This window comes from Zingiber officinale, chromosome 4A (genome assembly GCF_018446385.1).
Source record: "Zingiber officinale cultivar Zhangliang chromosome 4A, Zo_v1.1, whole genome shotgun sequence".
Taxonomy (NCBI): Eukaryota; Viridiplantae; Streptophyta; class Magnoliopsida; order Zingiberales; family Zingiberaceae; genus Zingiber; species Zingiber officinale.
In genome coordinates, this window is record NC_055992.1 from 129643158 (window position 1) to 129664039 (window position 20882).

Sequence of the window (20882 nt, forward strand, 5' to 3'; positions counted from 1 at the left end):
ATATTAATTTCTTAGGAGCAGAGATAGGACAGGGACAAATAGCCCTTCAACCTCATATCTCTGCTAAAATCCTTGCTTTTCCAGATAAAATGGAAGACACTAAAACTCTAAGAGCCTTTTTAGGACTCCTAAATTATGCTAGACCTTATTTAAAAAATATAGGAAAAATTAGCGGCCCCTTATACAACAAAACCTCCTTAACATGACAAAAACACTTTAATCAACAAGATGTAGCACTTGTAAAATATATTAAAGAGTTAGTAAAAACAATTCCCATGTTAACACTCCCACTTGATGCTGACTACTTAGTCATCGAAACTGATGGATGTGAAACAGGATGGGGAGGAATTTTATTTAGAAAAACATCCAAGTATGACCCTAAAACTACAGAAATCTTATGCAGATATGTCTCTGGAAAATTTCAAGAAAAAGGACATCTTACCTCGTTAGATTTTGAAATATTAGCAATTATTTATTGTCTAGAAGCTTCCCGATTATTCATTTGTAATAAGCAAGAAATCACCATTCGAACCGACTGCGAAGCTATAGTTAAGTATAGTCAACAAACTAAAGGATTAAGAAAAGGATTAAGTACTAAGAGATGGCTAAAATTCACAAATACTATTATTAATAAAGGTTTACGCATTCACTGGGAACATATAAAAGGAATTAACAATTCTTTAGCTGATACTTTATCTCGTTTACTCCTGATACCAAATTTTTAACGAGAGTAGATTAATAAACAGTAATAGTAAACAGAAGTAGATTAACAGTAAACAAAAGTAAACATTACTAATTAATAGTAAACAGTAAACCGTAATAGTAAAACAGTAATAGTTCTTGGTAAAACAGTAAATAGTAAAAGAAAAATATAGTAATAGTGAAGTGCAGAAATAAAGTAGATAGTCACAATACCGTGATGATACGGTTAAATATTATTCTATTTTCAACATCCAATATTTTATCCTGAGTTATTGCATTAAAATTTTAGAAAAGATTACATTTATGAAAAAAATTTAAGTCGGAATGTATAGTTGCCTAAATTTCTAAAAGTGTAAATTATTTACACATATATGGTGGAATTAAACGAGTTTTTGTTAATTTCATGTCAATTATAGGAAAACTAAAATAATCACCTTCTATTTGTAGCCAATTTTCATCCTTAAAAGTGTTACGATTCGCATTAATTTCTTCACCCTCTCCCTCTCTATCTCTATCTCTTCTCTCTCTGTCTTTTTTTCGCCATGGAGTTGAAAAGAGTTCATGTAATTATATTATTTAATTAATTTCACCTCTTTTTCTATTATTTATTCTGATCGACTCGCTCCTATCATGGCGCAGGCGCAAGGGAAGTTGTTCTTGTGGGTGGCGGCGCTTACGCTGTCGATCGCAGCGTCTACGGCGGCAGGCGACGAAGCATGGTGGCACCCCAACCGCAAGCACGTGGCGAAGTTGACGGACTTCGGCGGCGTCGGCGACGGCGTGACGTCGAACACCGCGGCCTTCGCGGCGGCAGTGGCCAACCTCAGCCAGGTGGCGGGCGACGGCGGAGCGATGCTGGTTGTCCCGGCGGGGAGGTGGCTCACCGGACCCTTCAACCTCACCAGCACCTTCACTCTCTTCCTCGAGCGCGACGCCGTCATCCTCGCCACTCAGGTAACTAATCCAACATCGATACATATATATACATCAGTACTTTACTATTTATCTCAGAAACTTTAATTTCTAATAAATAAAATTACTGCAGAATTTGGACGAGTGGACTACCATTGCACCACTGCCTTCTTATGGCAGAGGAAGAGATTTACCAGGACCAAGATATACCAACTTCATCATGGGATATAATCTCACTGATGTCGTCATTACAGGTATATATATTAATCTAATCTCATCAAAATAGTACTCTGCAGTCGAGATTTAATTAAAAACTTCGCCTGTTTTAATTTGAGTTTAGGGAACAATGGAAGCATCAACGGACAAGGCCAAGTATGGTGGGATAAGTTCCGCGGGGAAGAGCTCAAATACACGAGAGGTTACCTGGTCGAGTTCATGTTCTGCAGCTACGTCGTCGTCTCCAATGTCGTTTTGATCGACTCTCCCTCGTGGAATCTTCATCCTGTTTATTGCGAGTAAGTAATTGATTTTGATCTGTCTGTTAGAATTCGTCTCTGCTCTCGTTGTTGATTCTGCGAGCTTTGATTCTCCGCAGCCATGTCGCCGTTGCAGGCATCACAATTCTTGCACCAATCAGATCTCCCAACACCGATGGAATCGATCCAGGTATATAATTAAATTAGTTGTTTATTTATTTATTGAATCGATCAATTGATTGATTGATTGATAAAGAAATTAATTAGTTGTTATTGCGCAGATTCCAGCGAATACGTTTGGATCGTGAACTCGAACGTCGTCTCCGGCGACGACTGCATCGCCATCAAGAGCGGGTGGGACCAGTACGGCATCGCATTCAACAAGCCGAGCCAGCATATCTACATTTCCAACTTCTCCTGCGTCTCCCCTACCAGCGCCACCATCGCGCTCGGCAGCGAGATGTCCGGCGGGATCTCCGACGTCCACGCGACCAACATCGTCGCCGTCGACACCGAGTCGGCCTTGCGGCTCAAGACGGGGATCGGGAGGGGCGGCTTCATGAGGGACGTGATTGTGGAGGGGATGAGGCTGACCAACATGAAGTACTTGCTGTGGATGACGGCCAACTACGGGCAGCACCCCGACGATAAGTTCGACCCGAACGCCATTCCGGTGGTGAAAACGATCAGCTTCAGTAATGTCGTGGCGACGAACGTGTCGATCGCCGGAAAGCTGGAGGGGCTGCCGCAGTCGCCGTTCACGAACCTCTTGGTGTCCGACGTGACGGCGGAGATATTCGTGAATAAGAAGCCGGTTTGGAATTGCACGTTCGTGGAGGGGAGATCGTACAATGTGACGCCCACGCCATGCGCCGAGTTGCAACATTAGTCAGAAATGCTTGGGTCTTAATTAATCAAAATAAGGCTGTCAAAGAGATGAGCATGATTGTTCAAATTCACAATTGTCTCTGACCCACTTATTTAAGAAATATAAAAATTTGAGATTTAATCTGAATAAATTGAGCAACTTTAAAGTTACGAAATTCTCAAGTACCTAATTTTTAAATCTCTGACCCACTTATTTTTCATTTTATCCTCTCCCGCCAATCATGTTATATTTCAAAAATTAAAAACTATAATGTTGATTTTTAAAAATCCACATTATTTGTAAAATACGAAACAGATGCAGAAATCTGAAAATTAGATCTGTCTTTTAAGAATTTCACAATTTTAAACGCCCTCTGGACAATTGCCGCTAAAACTTTTACGCAATCAGACACATTAACAATTGATAGAAATGGTGTCCAGCATTCAAAGAGTTTTTTTGTTTGTTAGTTAATTAGTTTAGATGTACAAGAATAATCACAGTGAAGGAAACATGCATTGATACGGTGATAAAAATGACTCAAAAATAGTCAAAGTAGGAGGACCAATTAACACAGAGATTAAAGTCAAGTGGTAAAAGTTATATAACCGGACAAACATGGAACTGTCGACCAAGTTATATTAGTCGAGCACGCCTCGCACCGCCGGTCAAACGGGAAGGGCCGATCAGACATCCTGATCGGCCGCCCTTCCCAATTTGCAGGTGAGAATTGAAGATAAATACTAATCTATCCAGCCCATCGTCCTATCCGATCAAACCTAAGGATCGATTGGATATATTATGTCTCCTTGACAAAATGAAGGGTCGATTGGGAGAGTCACGCCGTTGCACAGAAGCCCTCCCAATCGATCACTCGATCGATCGGGAGCCTCCAATCGATTAGGTGATGGTTTGGGAGGCTGGAAAATCGCGAGAAGCTTTGAATCGATCAGGTAATTGATTCAGGCGATTTCCAGAGAGCACAGAAGCGCTCTGGATCGATCAACCGATCGATCCAAAGCCTCCCTAATCGATTGAGAGTCATTCAATCGATTGGGATCCGACCGTTGGAGCTGGATAAAGCCGTTGCGAGCGTCTTCTTCAGCACTTATTCGCCCGATTCTTCTCCGATCTACACAGTGATTTCTCCGAGCTCTCACAGCCAGTTCTTGAAGGTTCTTGGTGGCAAATGCTGGTGCACGTCCAAGTCAAGAGGCGATCTACAATAAGAAGAAGAAGCTAGGGTTAGGGTTTCCGGTGTAAATCTTATAAGATTTCAATTGTATTTGCTTCCCTTTCTTTCTTCTTGTACTAAGAGTGTTGTAAGGCTTTTCCGCCTTCGGTAGTTACCATAAAGGAGAGAGTGTATCGCATGTGGATCCTTGGATTAGTCACGTCTTCTTGAGATGGATACCAAGTAAATTCTTGTGTTAGCGTTGTATTTTTGTTTCTTATACATTCCGCTGCATATCATCATCAAGAAACAAGCTACGACGAGTGCAACGAGCTATTCCCCCCCCCCCCCCCCCCCCCCTCTAGCTACAAATCGTCCCTAACAATTTGGAGGGAGTTGAAATCCCTCATGACGATTCTTAATTATTAAGGCAGTAATTGCTAACTACAATATTCATTGGACTTTTGTTGACACAGGAAGCTCGGTCAACATAATATTCAAGAAGGCATTCGATCAGCTTCAAATAGAAAAAAGTGAGCTCCAACCCATGATGACTCTATTATATGGTTTCACTGGCAACGAGGTGCTGCCGATCAACCATATTTGGTTGGCCATATCTCTTGGAGAGGAGTTGCTCATAAGGACTCACAATACCAATTTCATTATGGTGGACGCACCTTTTACCTACAACATGATACTCGTCCAGCCGACGCTGAATGAATTCTGAGTCGTCATCTCTATGTTCTACCAGAAGATCAAATTTCTTGTGGATGACTCAGTCATCGAGGTTAAGGGTGATCTATTGGTGTAATTTGCATTAACAATCTAACTTAGGTTTTGATAAATGATAAGTGAGTTAAGATAGGTGTTGTCGTAGTCTAACCTTGTTATCAAGTGTGCAAGGTTAACTAACCTCAGTCAGGATTTTCGATTCCTGATTGGTTGAAGACTGAATGTGTGATTCTAGCAAGTCGGGATGTTCGATTCCGGACAGGTTGAAGTCCAAATGTGGGATTCTGGCAAGGGTCGGGATGTATGATTCCCGATTGGAGAAGACCGGATGTATTATTCCCATAGGTCGGGATGTGCAATTCTCGATTGGAGAAGATCGGATGTACGATTCCGGTAAGTTGAGATATTTGATTCCCGAATTCTAGATATGTGATTTTGGAGGTAACTCTAAGTAGAGGTAAGTCATTAGAGGAGAATGACTAAGTGAAGATGCATCCCCGTTCGAAAGGACAGTAGGCGTCGGTCCAATTTACGTCCATTTTAAAAATCTAAATTGAGACCCTAATTAGATCCTAATCTCGAAGAGACAGGATCCAATTATTATTTCTTATTATTATTGTGCTAACATTGTCTTGTAGGTTATTAGACTAACACTTTTTGTAGGGTAAAAGAATCACAAAAGGCCTCGAGTTAACAGTACTCGAGGTGTCTTCCATGGTATGGAAGGTGCCTTCGCATTATTCATGGAAGGCGCCTTCGCATTATTCATGGAAGGCGCCTTTAGTGTCATGGAAAGCGTCTTCCGCAGGATAAAATTCAGATTTCATCACAGATAATAAGCGGGTGGTTCAAGATCATATTCCTCACATTGGAGGCACATTCAAGACTATGGAAGGTGCCTTCCAGACTCAATAAAAGAATGTTCGCCCAAGGCTTCTTCAATAACTTCCATACAAGTTTCTACGCGTCCAATCGAGTTTTTGACTACTCAGGCTTGCTGCTGCTGTCCTGCTATGACTCTACTATGCCCGACTACCATCGAGAAACTGTCCAAACGCCGAGCTCAAAGCAGACCGCCTATGAAAGTGTTTGGTAACCTAATTTAATTTATTGTGTTTACATTCAACAAATGAGAAGTGTAGCTTGTTACACTTCTTCGACTCTCTTTCTATTCGATTACTCTTCTGGTAGTTCCAGAAGTAGTTTTAGTGAATTATCCATTGATAAGTCAGCGGGACTTGGGTCTTGGAGTAGGACTCGTCGAAGGTTCCGAACCAAGTAAATCCTTGTGTTTGTGTCTTTTCTCATTTCTGTCTATTTCCTTTTCCACTGCGTACTCTTGTTTTTAAAACGAAAAAGACAAACTTTTAAAAACCACATGATTCAACCTCCTTCTCATGTGCATCTCGATCCCACATGATCAACTTGTGGCATGTAGATGCTACGTGGAGGTTATAAGAGTCGAGTCTCAAGACACTCGGAAGGATCAATGACTGGATGTCAATACAATTCAGGAGGCACCTCCCACTTTAGTTTATGAAGAAAAAGAGGAGGTACAAGTTCACCCAAATCGATTAGAGGCCACCACATTCATTGCAGCCGATCTGAGCCTTAAGAAGAAAGCAGAGCTGGTTGCCTATTTAAAGTAAAATCATGATGTGTTTGCATGAGCAACCCATAAGCTCCCGGGTATCTCCCCCACAATAATGCAACATGAGCTACGCGTCCAACCGAACGCTCGACCGGTGAAACAAAAGAAAAGGGATTTCATCTCGGAGCAAAAGCAAATTATCTAAGCAGAGGTTGAGAAGCTGCTCGAGGTAGGACACATCTGAGAAGTGTCAGTTCTCGAGTTGGCTTGTCAATGTAGTCTTAGTATCCAAACTGGAAAATAAGTGGTAGATCTGCATTGATTTCAGAGATCTAAACAAGACGTACCCAAAAGATTATTATCATTTGTCATGCATCGACCAAGTGGTGGATTCTACGGCTAGATGTGAGTTGATATGTATGTTGGACATATATCAAGAATACCATCAAGTCCCAGTCACTAAAGAGGACTAAGAAAAAGTCAGCTTCATCACGGCAAATGGAACCTACTGTTACATTGTCATGTCGTTTGGCTTAAAGAATGGTGGGGCAGCATATCAAAGACTTATGAACATGGTATTCCGGTGGCAGATCAACAGAAATATAGAGATATATATTAATGATATATTAATAAAATCCCTTTGAGTTGTCGAGTTGTGTGTAAATATCAAGGAAATGTGCCAGACCAAAAAAATGGAGTTAAGCTTAACCCCAACATGCTTGTTTGGGGCTAAGAGTGGATGCTTCCTCTGTTGGTTGCTACTCGGAAAACCTAGAGGTTCCACTGTACAAAAATTTTGTACAAAGGTCTGAACCTTTTCCTAGCTACCATGTGTTCTTTTAAATTAAATTTTGGATCGTCTGCGGAACTTAACACGTTTGATCCAAAACTTAATCTATTTGTTCTTTTAGGTTTAGACTTGGATCTCCTGCGGAACTTAACACGTTCGATCCAAATCACCTAAGTTATTAATTCCATTAAATATTAATTTCCATAATTGGTTCCCAGTACTGACGTGGCGAGGCACATGACCTTCTTGGATATGGGAGCAACCACCACCGACTAGACAAAACCTTTTAAGAAAAGCTAATATTTAATTTCCTAAAATAACTTTAGGTTAACCAAAAGGAACAATCAAATCACAAGGAAAAGAAAAATAACAAAGAACACAACATCGAAAATAAATTCGAAATACTAGAATCGTAAGCCTCTTGTATTTGGTATTATTTCCAAAAAAAACTAGTATGATGCGGAAAGGAAAAATTACTAGTTATACCTTTTAGAAAAACCTCTTGATTTTCTACTGTATTCCTCTTCTAACCTCGGACGTTGTGTGGGCAACGATCTTCCAAGATGAGAAACCACCTAAGCACCTTCTTCTCCTCCTAGCTAGGTTCGGCCAAAACAAAAGCTTCACCAAGGATGAAGAAAAAACACCAACCAAGCTCCAAGGGATGCAAGCTTTCTCTCCTTCTTCTTCTTCTTCTCCAAGTAGTATCCGGCCATCACAAGAGCTCCAAACAAAGAAGAGTTTCGGCCACCACAAAGAGGAAGAGAGGGAGAGAAGATGGTCGGCCACAACACTAAGGAAAAGAGTGAGAGAATAATAGAAATTGTAACCCATGAAGGCACCCCAACCCCTTCTTTTATATTCCTTGGCTTTGGCAAATAAGGAAATTTATTTATAATAAAATTTCCTTAACTTTCCTTGACAACAATTAATTAAGAAAAATTAAATAAAATTTCCTAATTAATTGTATGTGGCCGGCCAGCTCATATAGAGCAAATAAGATAATTTTAAATCAACAATTAAAACTTCCTTATTTATCTTTGAAAATTTTAAAAAATAAAATTTCCCTTTAAAATCCCTTCATAGTTGATAAAAGAAATTTCTATAATTTTAATTTTTCAACATGTGAATAATTTTCAAAGAGAAAAAATAAAATATCTTTCCAATCTACAAATAAGGAAAGAGATCTAATCTCTTTCTTTAATCTTTTGTAGATCTTTTTTAAGAGAGATATTTTAATTTTAATTCTCTTTAGTAAATTATATCTTCCACATAATAAAAATTAAAAATTAAAATTCTTTTTAATTTAATGGGGGCCGGCCACCTAAGCTTGGGTTCAAGCTAGGGCCGGCCACCCATGAACCAAGGCTTGGCCGGTCCTAGCTTGAACCACAAGTTAGCTTGGTCGGCCCCCTTCTCATGGGTATGAAGGTGGGTATAGGTGGGTATAGTACTCTATAAATAAGAGACTACGATAGGAACCGAGAGGAGGAATTGGTTTTGGTCTCCCGATAAAATTAAGCATCCCGTGTTCGCCCCGAACACACAACTTAATTTTATCAATAATAATTCATTCCACTAGAGAACTATTATTGAACTACCGCACCAATCCCAAATTATATTTTTGGGCTCCTTCTTATTATGAGTGTGTTAGTCTCCCTGTGTTGAAGATGTCGAATGTCCACTAATTAAGTGAGTTACTGACAACTCTTTTAATTAATATCTTAATCCAAGAATAGTACCACTCAACCTTATCATCATGTCGGACTAAGTTCACCTGCAGGGTTTAACATGACAATCTTTATGAGCTCATCTTGGGGACATTATCAACCTAGATTATTAGGACACAGTTTCTTTCTATAATCAACAATACACACTATAAGTGATATCATTTCCCAACTTATCAGGCTTATTGATTCATCGAACTAAATCTCACCCATTGATAAATTAAAGAAATAAATATCAAATATATGTGCTTGTTATTATATTAGGATTAAGAGCACACACTTCCATAATAACTGAGGTATTTGTTCCTTTATAAAGTCAGTATAAAAGAAACAACCTCAAATGGTCATACTCAATACACTCTAAGTGTACTAGTGTAATTATATAGTTAAGATAAACTAATTCCTAATTACACTACTACCTTCCAATGGTTTGTTCCTTTTCATTTTAGTCGTGAGCAACTGTTTATAATTTATAAGGTACTGATAACATCCTCTTCTGTATGTGGCACCACATTCTATGTTATCTACAATATAAATTAATTGAACAACTACAACTAAATGTAGACAATTTGACCAAATGTGATTCTTTATTCAAAATAAATGTTTACAAAAGCTTAGGCTTTCAGTATACATTCCAACATCCTCAGCTACATCATGACCGAGTAGGGAATAGAGGTCAATCCCAGTAAGGTGAAAGCGCTCCAAGACATGTCCCCTCCACACAATTTGAAAGAGGCTCAATGTCTGACTGGGTGAATTACAGCTTTGTTGAGGTTCATCTCAAAGTCATCCTATCGAAGCTTGCCGTTCTTCAAGATCCTACATCGAGCCACCAAGTTCTAGTGAGATATCAAATGCGACAAGACACTGGAGGAACTCAAAATCTATTTATCTTCTTTACCTGTACTTGCAAAGCCCATCGCCGGCAAGCCACTCTAGATCTACTTGTCTTCTATTGAGTGGGTTGTTGGATCGGCGTTGGTGCGACAGGACGACAATCAATAGCAGCTGATATACTTTTTAAGTCATTTATTAAAAGATGTTAAATGTCGCTACACTAGTCTTAAGAAGCTGGTGTATGGGTTGATTTTAGTCGTTCGAAGGTTATGCTCTTATTTCCTCTCACATCCCATAATTGTGTTGACTAACAGCACACTAGTTCAGGTCCTCCTCAATCCTGAGGCATCCGGACGACTAATTAAGTGGACTATAGAATTAAGTGAATTTGATATACAATACCAACCTAGAGTAGTCATCAAAGCACAAGCCTTAACCAATTTTGAGATAGAAATACAAAATCCTAAGCTAGAGGAAAATTGGAAAGTCTACATGGATGGATTGACGAATCAGCAAGGCAGCAGAGTGGGGATACTCTTGATATCACCATACAAAGATAGGATGCAACTATCTATCCAGTTGAACTATTGTGTCACTAACAATGAGGCAGAATATAAAGCTCTGATCATCGATCTGCAGGTAGCTAAGCATATGGGAGCTACTCAGGTTTTTATCTATTCTGATTCATGATTGGCAGTCCAACAACTCAAATGCAACATTGAAATAAATAATATAAGGTTGAAATTATATGTCGAGGCATACAATAAATTAAAGTCACAGTTTCAAGAAGTAACAGTGAGGAAGATCCCCCGAGCAGATAATCAATATGTGGACGAGCTGCCCAAGCTAGCTAGTTCTTTGAGTCCATTGGCGTTAGACAAGCCGGTCGAGTAGGTATTGTTGGTAGCCCATATTGAAAGAACGATTGAAGTAGAAATGCAGAGTAATTGGGGGACACCCTTGATAGAATTCCTCCTTTTGGGAAATAGACCAGCAGACTGAGAACAATCTCGGTTGATAAAAAAGAGAGTCGGTCAGTTCACACTGATAGGGGATCATTTATACAAGAGAGCATTTTCCAGGTCATTGCTTAAATGCGTTGGAACGGAGGGCGTATAATACTTCTTGTAGGAAGTACATCAAGGTTCTTGTTGCAATCACTTGGGCGGCAGTTCGCTTGCCCAAAAAATATTATTGGCTGGTTATTTTTAGCTCACCCTGCAAGCAGAGGCAGCTCAAATGGTGGCCACTTGTCTATAGGAGCACACGGATGCCATGGATGAAGCTGACATATGGTACCACAATCTGAGTGTGAGATGAGGAGAGCAGTGAGGTGACACCACAGCGGATGGAGTCATGCAGTAGAGCGTGAGGACTACATGTGGCTTACTTTATGGGATGACAGTGATGTAAGTGAGGAGAGACCACAACGGGTGGAGTCATCTAGTAGAGCATGAAGACTGTGTTGGTCCCTTGCGAGCGACAAAAGAGGATGAATTGCCTTGCACAAAAAAAAATAAGTACCTTTCTGAATCTTATAGCTTGATTAAAATACTTGTACAAAAGAATTAAGAAACTAATTAAAAATAAAATAGAGGCAGATCTTTTACTTGGTTTGTAATCAAAGGATTGATAATCCAAAGTAATTAAAGTTTACTAAAAATCTCTTTTAGGAAGAGTAGTCTCTTACAACGTTAACAGCTCATAAAAAAAGTAGTAGAATAAAAAAAATAATTGTTTACTTGTGTCATTCTAAACTACTAAGATCAGAGCTGTATTTATAACCCTAATATAGGCGCCTGGAAAGGTTTTGGGCGTCTGAGTGTAGATAAAATTTTATCCATGGTGCAACAGATCGCAACAGCGTGGCAAACAATAAGTTTTGTCGTCCATGCGTCTGGACCAGGTCCGGGCGCCCAGATCGGGCTGAACCAGCCCTCGACCAAGGCTCACACCTGGGGTGCCCTGGCTGTCCTGGGTGATCCGGGCACCCAGCCCAGAATAGCTCTAGGCACCCAGACTAGAGTCAACTCCTAGTTGATTTTTTGTCCAGGTTTTCTACTCTGGTTCTGCTCGCTTAAGTGACTATCTAGAATAGGACTCACCCGAACTCATTTTTCATCCTTCTTAAGCAACCTTCCGCTCCGGTTTCTTGTCCCTCCGAACCACCGCACGCTTTCTTCTCGTCCGCCAGCATACTCTTCCATAGTGCCTCGTCCCTGGCCGCACCGAGCCCATCGATCTCTCCCATGCCATCCTTCTTGCTAGCTACATCTTTTGCTCAACTTCCTATGCTCCTAAGTTCCTACTCACTTAGACACAAAAATATCAAAATACAACAGGACCTAACTTAACTTGGTTGATCATATCAAAACTACCATGGGGTACTTACAATAAGTGAGCATGCTCTCACGCCTAAGTGTCTCAAATTCTCGCATCATTTGACCGAGTTAGAAGCAAGTTTGGTCTCGCGCTAAGTCACAGACTCTCATGTCATCCGACCGAGTTATAAGTGAGCATGCTCTCATGCCTAAGTGTCCCAGACTCTCGCATCGTTCAACTGAGTTTTAAGCGAGCTCTCTCGCACCAAGTCTCAAACTCTTGCGCCATTCAGCCTAGTTATAAGTGAGCATGCTCTCAGCCTAAGTGTCCCAGACTCTCGCGTCGTTCAGCTGAGTTATAAGTGAGCATGCTCTCACGCCTAAGTGTTTCCACACTCTCGCGTCATTTGACTAAATTATAAGTGAGCATGCCCTGATGACTAAGTGTCCTAGACTCTCGTGCTGTTCGACCGAATTATAAGTGAGCATGCTCTCACGCCTAAGTGCCCCAAACTCTCATGTCGTTCGACCGAGTTATAAGTGAGCTTTCTCTCGCACCAAGTCCCAAACTCTCATGTCATTCGGCCGAGTTATAAGCGAGCTTGCTTTTATACCAAGTATCTAGACTTTCGCATCGCTTGGTCAAATTATAAGTGAGCATGCTCCCATGCCTAAGTATCTAAAATTTCATGTCACTCGGCCGAATTATAAGTAAGTTTACTCTCACATCAAATATTCAAATATTCACGTAATCTAACCAAATTATAGGTGAGTATACTCTCACACCTAAGTATCCAGAACATGCCCAATGCAAGAAACGTAACAAAAAGATTTCTAGGTGAACTAGAATGTCTCCTTGCATCGCCGAAAAAATTAATAAAACTTGGAAGCATGACAAAGGTGCCCCCCCAATACCGTCTCGAGGAATGTATAAAGCTGAGATAAAAAGGGGAAAAAAACTCAGAGGAAATCATAAATTTAGGAGTCTATTTCAAGGGTATGACACTGGAAATAATTTATAGCACAGGCAAAATTGAGTAAACATTAGCAACAGAGACAGAGGTTGCCAAATTTAGAGAAATTTTATGGAGAACAATAAAAAAAATAAGCACGCTAAAGCCAGTGCTTGGTGTTATGATCAACAATCGTTCATTGCACAAGGAAAGGTTTTGATACGGTAATAAAGACGGTCTCCGAAAAATGGGTCAAAGCTAGAAGAATTAGTTGATATGGAGGTCAAAGTCATAGGATTGAACGGACCTAGAATTGTTGACTAGGCAAGGTTGGCCGAGTGAGCATCGCAACACCGGTCGGACGTGAAGGGTTAGCCAAACCACCCAAACGGCAGTCCTTTGCAACTTGCAAATGAAATTTGGAGCAAAGTGCTAATTTACCCGGCTCACTGTCCTGGCCAATAGGACCTAAGGTCCGATCAGACACAGGGCCAATCAGATCTAGTGCGCCTCTCTAACAACATGAAGGGTCGAGTGAATAATAAGTTGGTAGTTGCATCCTGGAATGTCGAGTTGGAAAGCTCCTAGCCAAGTGGCCGCCAGTCAACCTATAGCGGAACCTAGATACTTGTCATATCATACTTTTTGAAAATTTGTACCAAAAAGGACAGAGAATATCTCGCCAGCAAATTGTCCTTTAGAAGCTTTCAGCCTGTCAAGTCACAATGATTTGCAGGCTCATTTAAGGAAAGGTGTTAGGCCACTTTATGCAACGTCCTTTCTTAGGAAAGATTTGAAAAATGTGGTAATGCTTTGAGATGCGCGCATAATGCTATAGTGACATTATAAAAAGGATCTCCATCTACAAGCGGAGGTAGGTGATGTTTCTTATTGTCACATGTTATATGCTCTCAACTGGATCATTAACTTGAGCATTGAAGGGACAACGTCGATGACCACTTCCCTAGCCCGGCACTAACGCTCCTTGTGTTGCAGGACAACGTGGAGTCTTCATCGAGTCAACAGGACAACCATGTCCCAGCTCATCGCCTTCACTAATTTCGAACAGGATCATATTTGGTGTCATCTATAGGAATCTCACCTACATCTGAGACGTGAAGATGGAGGACGCTAGACGACTCACCACAGTGATGCTAACCCAGAAGAGTTAAAGATGTTGATAAATGTTTGAGCTGCAAAGATGGTGCAACAACAGTAGCAGATAGACGTCGAGTGTCGAACGCTGAACGACCCGGTCGTATCTACTACCGACCAACACGTTGACTGTGGAACCCGAGTGGAGGGGCATGCTGGGCGTTAGCCGAATCACCAGCAGATGGGCGCTTTCCATCAATCACTTGTCCCCCCGACAGACTTTCCGTCAATGCCCAATGCACCAATCTCATACCACAGAGCGTTATTCAAAACACATTCAGAAGGGCATAGCCGAGCGGAGAAGACACAAGGATTGTCCTCCGAGAATGCGCCCACCCGAGATACTCATAAGGGCAAAGCACCCTGAACCGATGACTCTCCCGAGCGGGTAAATATATAACTTTCCCAAGAAATCCTAGACGATTAGTTGCCCACTCGCTCACTTTTGACCCTTGTCAATTGGAGAGTATGGAGGATAAACTAATCTTGAAGATCACCTACTCAAGTTCGACAACATCACCACACTCCACCATTACATCAATGGAGTTAAATGCCGAGTGTTTCTCACTATGTTGTCCGGTTCGGTGCCGAGATTGTTCAAAAGATTGTCGATCGGATCCATCCGTAGCTTCAAGGATTTTTTAGCAGCATTCCTCCAACACTTCGCCAGCAATCGCCGCTATTAGAAGACGACTGTCAATTTGTTCCCGATTAAGCAAGGACCTAAGGAGACACTACGAGCCTTCATCAAAAAATTCAACCAAGTGGTCATGGACGTCCCATCAGCCACTCAGGAAATTTTGATAGATACCTTTTCACAAAGACTTGCAAATAATGACTTCTTTCGATCCCTCATCAGATAGCCTCGAGGAACTTCGATCACCTTCTTGGATGAGATAAAAATTACATCAACATGGATGAAGCTCAATCAACTCAAAAGAAAGAAGTTATCCTCAAGCTTGTTGTTGTTCATGAGCTCCGATCGACCAACCGCAATGTGCCCCCCAAAAGAGCCCTGAGTGGGCCCAAACCAGCAACATTAGGAGACTCGACCGCATGCAGTCCAACATGTGAAAGTTGGACGGGGAAATCTATCGAGCCCCGATCGTGGACCCCAATAATCTGCTCCTACCACCATTCAGCGACTCACAACATCAAGAACTGCTACCACTTTAATCTGAGGCCTCGCCGACCTACTCCTCAAGGATATCGTCGACGATCTCCCTCTCCAACCCTTCAACATCACCATCGACCAAGAGCCCAAGGTCAAGACAACACACCAACAAAGCAAAACCAACAACATCCCTGGCAAAGAGACAACTTAAGGTCCACCCAGGCATCGACCGAGCGGCCAGTACGCCGATTAGATCAGGAAGCAGAAAATCATGGTAACGCAGCCCAAGGCGACATTAACATGATTGCAGGTGGCCCAACTGGCGGTAACTCCAACCGCGCTAGGAAATCATATGCACGGAGATTGGAGATCCATGCAATTGGGTGCAGCGTGGAAAAGGCGCAAGGACCAGAAATCAATTTCGATCCTCGAGATTTGGAGGGAGTTGAAATCCCTCATGATGACGCCTTAATCATTAAAGCAGTAATTGCTAACTATAATATTCACCGGACTTTTGTTGACACACGCAGCTCGATCAACATCATATTCAAGAAGACGTTCGACCTGCTGCAAATAAAAAAAAGTGAGCTCTAGCCCATTACAAGTCCATTATATGGTTTCACCGGCAATGAGATTATACAGATCGGCCAAGTTCGGTTGTCATATCTGTTGGAATCCCAAGGTTGTTTTAATGTGATCAAACAAGTTAGGTTAGGTTCTGTTTGGTTTAACCCCTATGTCTAAATGTACAGGAGCTTAGGAGCACAGGAAGTCGAACGAAAGATGCGGCTAGCGAGAAGGACGGCACGGGAGAGAGCCGACGGGCTCGCTGCGTCCGAGGGGCGAGGTGCAGCGGAAGAGTATACCGATGGACAAGAAGAACGTATGCAACGTTCGAGGGATGAGAAGCCGGGGAGGAAGGTTGCTCGAGGAGAATGCCAGAAATTGGGTTCGGGTGAGCCCTATTCCGGATGGCCGAGATCACCCAAGTGAGTGGAACCGGAGTGGAAGACCCGAACCGAGGCGAGCAGAACAGGAGCAGAGGGTCCGGACCGAAAAAGTTGATCATGTTGACTTTTATGGATCTAGGCGCCAGGAGCCATTCCGAGCTCCCCGAGTCCGGGCGCCCGGAGCCATTCCGAGCGCCCCGAGTCCGGGCGCCCGAAACCTCAATCTTATCAGATTTGACATGTTCATTGACCGACACGTCGGGGATAGAATTCTTTCCCACTCCAAGCGCCCGAAACCCTTCCCAGCGCCCGGAACGGTGCTATAAATATAGCTCTGATTTCAGTAGTTTAGATAACAACTTGTAATTTTTTTTCTCCCCATTCTATTATTGTGTGCGAGCTATTAACGTTGTAAGAGGCTACTCCGCTCGAAGGAGATCTTCAAAAAAGTGTGCTTCATTTTCCTTGAATTAGCAATCTCCTGATTGCAAATCAAGTAATTCTCCTTGTGTCTCTATCCTTTTAATTATTCTCTTTTTTTTTATTACAAGTGTTCTTAATTAAGTTATAAAGTCGAAAAATGGTTGAGTTTGTTTTTGCAGGGCAATTCACCCCTCCCCTCTTGCCGGCCCCTAAGGGACCAACAAATGATATCAAAGCAATGACGCTTCAGAAGGACTAACTGTCGACCGAAGTAAAGGAACCAATGGTCGAACCAAGCATCGTTCCACCAAAATTCGAGGGAGACTTCGCACACTAGAAACGTCGAATGGAGGTATTTCTAAAAACTGACTTTGAGATTCGTTTAATAATCAAATATGACTTTGTAACTCCTACGAATCAAAACGGAGAGAAGAAGGAAGAGAGTCTTTGGACGAAGAAAGAACAAAATGATTCCGTAGCAAATAACCGAGCAAAATATCACTTGCTAAGCGTGTTGTCGCCTCAAGAAGTCAACCGCATCGGGAGCTACTCGTCGACCAAAGAATTCTAGGAAAAATTCCTGGAACTCCACGAAGGCACATCTGAAGCCAAGCTCACAGGACAAGACATACTTCGAAACAAACTGACAAATATCCATCTGTAAAAAGGTGAGAAGGTAGTCGATCTACACGCGAAGGTCAAAGAACTAATCACCGAACTCGAAAACCTCGGTGAAACGATAACCAATCGGGACTAGATACGCTATGTACTCAATGTCTTTCCCAGGACTCTAGTATGGTCCTCGATAATCGACGCCTATTATATCTCAAAGGACCTGGAGGTAAGTACCCTAGAGGAACTCTTTTCTACTCTAGAATTACATGAAACCAGATGTGCAGGTACAACAAAAGAAACAAGCCAGATTATGACACTAAAAGCAACCAAGAAGGATGAACCCAAGTCAGACTCAGAAGAAGATCAAGAAGCTTACATGGTAAGGAATTTCAAAAAATTCTTTAGATCTAACAAATTTAAAGAAATACAGAACAGGAAAAATCAAAGAAATGAAGAAGGGTTCGATGCTACCAGTGTCAAAAGGAAGGAGACTTAAAAGAGAACTGCCCATAACTCAAAAAGTAAAAAGGCAAGATGCCTAAGCAAACCCAGCACAAGACTCTAACTACTACTTGGGACGACACCTCATCATCAAAATCAGAAATAAAAGAATATGCTGGACTAGCACTAATAGCAAGCCATGAAGAGCAAAGCACCTTAGAAGTCAGCATCGATGAAGGGAGAGCGACTTCAGATGAATACAGTGAAGCAGGGGGAGAGTCAGGCTTCAAGTTTGATATGGTAAGTGAGGTATGCCTCTTACCTCCTGATTAACTCTATTTTGGTATTAAGTCTATGGCAAAATCTATGTACAAGTTAAAAAAATTGATAAATTAAAAAAATGAAAACTTAGAAATAAAAAGAAGTTTAGCAAAATCATGTCTGATAGAAGATTTTGAAAAAGTAAAACTTAAAAATGTTAAATTAAAAGAAGAAATAGAAAACTTGAAAAATTCTACATGTTCAAATATTTCTATTTTTAGAAACTATAGAGGATTAAACTGGTACTATAGATTTCACAAAGATCAAATCATAAAAGTAACAAAATCGTATATCCCTAGAAAATATCTGATTAACCCTGTAGGAAGAAACCTATATTGGGTTCCAAAAACTTATTTAAATTAAAAAATGAAATTAGACTTAGGGCTTTCAGGTATAAAATTAAATATTTGAATTCATTAAAAGGTTTTATCTAGAAATGGTTGATGATCCAATAATCAAGAAGACCTAGTGCCTCGTCTCGCCACAGCCTGGAAGTTAATTTCTGAATTGAATATTTAATTGACAAATTGATAAGCATGAAATAGTTAATTAAATTAAATGCTTTCAATATTTGTCAGAGGTTTAATATTTGTTAAAAATTTTAAAATTACAAACTTCACTTAAAAACTTTTTCAAATTTCACTTAGAAATCTGTCTTTAAATTGCACAACTCATTTAAATTGTTTTTGTTAAAAAAAAAATTTGTGTTTAACTTACTTTTTTTTAAGTTATTAAACCTAAAAAAAATTAAATTTTTTTTCAGATTTACTTTACCAAAATTTCTACAAAAATTAATTCTTGAAATTTTTTTTAGGAATTATTTTTTACTTAGAAAATATTTCTGAAATTATTACATTGTTAGCGATATCAAAATTATTTTCAATATTTCCAAAATCAAAGTTCACTTAGAATTTTTTTTTCTTACTTGAGAAAATCTTTTTAAAAATTCAGAGTTTTATAAAAGCTACCCTTAGATTTTTATTGTGCCCCATTTTTTATGTGATTAAAGGGGAAGAAGAAAAAGATTAAGTCTAGGGGGAGGTAACTTAATTAAATTTTCCTATTTTTTTGTGCTTTATTGCAAAATTTATTTTTGCTTTAACTTTATTTGTTTACCCTACCTTAACTTGGTTTGCTCACATAAGGGGAGATTGTTGGAATCCTAATATTATTTTGATGTGATCAAACAAGTTAAGTTAGGCCTTGTTTGGTTTAACCCCTGTGTCTAAGTGTACAGGAGCTTAGGAGCACAGGAAGTCGAGCGAAAGACGCGGCTAGCGAGAAGGACGGCACGGGAGAGAGCCAACGGGCTCGGTGCGTCCGAGGGATGAGGTGCCACAGAAGAGTACACCGGTGGACGAGAAGAACGTATGTGACGTTCGAGGGACGAGAAGCTGGGGAGGAAGGCTGCTTGGAAGGCCGGAAATTGAGTTTAAGTGAGCCCTATTCCGGATGGCCGAGATCACCCAAGTAAGCGGAACCGGAGTGGAAGACCCGGACTGAAGCGAGCAGAACCGGAGCAGAGGACCCAGATCAAAAAAGTTAACTATGTTGACTTTTATGGGTCTGGGCACCCGGAACCTCAATCTTATCAGATTCGACGTGTCTATTGACCGACGCATCGGTGATAGAATTTTATCCCACTCCAGGCACCCGGAATCCTTCCAGACGCTCGGAACAGTGCTATAAATATAGCTCTGATTTCAGTAGTTCAGATAATAATTTGTAATTCTTTTCTTTCCGTTCTACTATTGTGTGCGAGCTATTAACGTTGTAAGAGGCTACTCCGCCCAAAGGAGATCTTCAAAAAAGTGCGCTTCATTTTTTTTGGATTAACAATCTCCTGATTGCAAACCAAGTAATTCTCCTTGTATCTCTGCCCTTTTAATTAGTCTCTTTTTTTTATTTCAAGTGTTCTTAATTAAGCTATAAAGTCGAGAAAGGGTTGAGTTTGTTTTTGTAGGGCAATTCACTCCTCCCCTCTTACCGGCCACCAAGGGACCAACAATATCTCTTGGAGAGGAACCGCTCATGAGGACTCACCGCACGAATTTCATCATAGTAGACGCACCTTCGGCCTACAACGTGATACTCAGCCGACCAATGTTGAATGAGTTCTGATCCGTCATCTCGACGTTCTGCCAGAAGATCAAGTTTTCGGTAGACAACTAAGTCAGCGAGGTTAAAGGCAATCAACTCGTAATATGCAAATGCTATATGGAGATTGTAAGAGCCAAATCTCAAGCCACTTGGAAGGCTCAACGACGGAAGGTCAATGCGATTCAAGAGGTGCCTCCCATTTTAGTATATGAAGAAAGGATGTCCAAGTCCACCCCAGTTGACCACAGGCCACCACCTTCATCGCGGCTGGTTTGAGCCCCGAGAAGAAAGCCAAGTTAGTTGCTTGCTTATAGTAGAATCACGATGTATTTACATGGGCAACCCACGAGCTCCCAAGCGTCTCTCCAGTAATAATACAACATGAGTTGCACGTTCGACCGGTCGCTCGACCAGTAAAATAAAAGAAATGGGACTTCAATTCGAAGTAAAATCAGATCATCCGAGCAGAGGTAGAAAACTGCTCAAGGCAGGATATATTCGAAAAGTACAATTCCCGATCTAACTTGTCAACATGATACTTATATTCAAATCAGAAAATAAGTGATGGATCGGTATCGATTTTAGAAATCTGAATAAAACCTGGCTAAAAGATTGTTATTCTGCGACACATTGATTAGATGATACATTTTATAGTCAAATGCGAGTTAATATTGTATACTGAA

At 40.9% G+C, this 20882-nt stretch overlaps 1 protein-coding gene across 1 annotated transcript; it reads left to right on the forward strand.

The window, feature by feature from the left end:
• The first annotated feature begins 1457 nt into the window (after window positions 1-1457).
• On the forward strand, window positions 1458-2986 carry LOC121973674 (probable polygalacturonase). Its single transcript, XM_042525062.1, has 5 exons — window positions 1458-1656; window positions 1748-1868; window positions 1955-2129; window positions 2210-2280; window positions 2372-2986. The coding sequence occupies exons 1-5, from the start codon at window positions 1555-1557 to the stop codon at window positions 2977-2979; spliced, it is 1077 nt and encodes a 358-aa protein (XP_042380996.1). The 5' UTR covers window positions 1458-1554; the 3' UTR covers window positions 2980-2986.
• Window positions 2987-20882: the final 17896 nt, after the last annotated feature.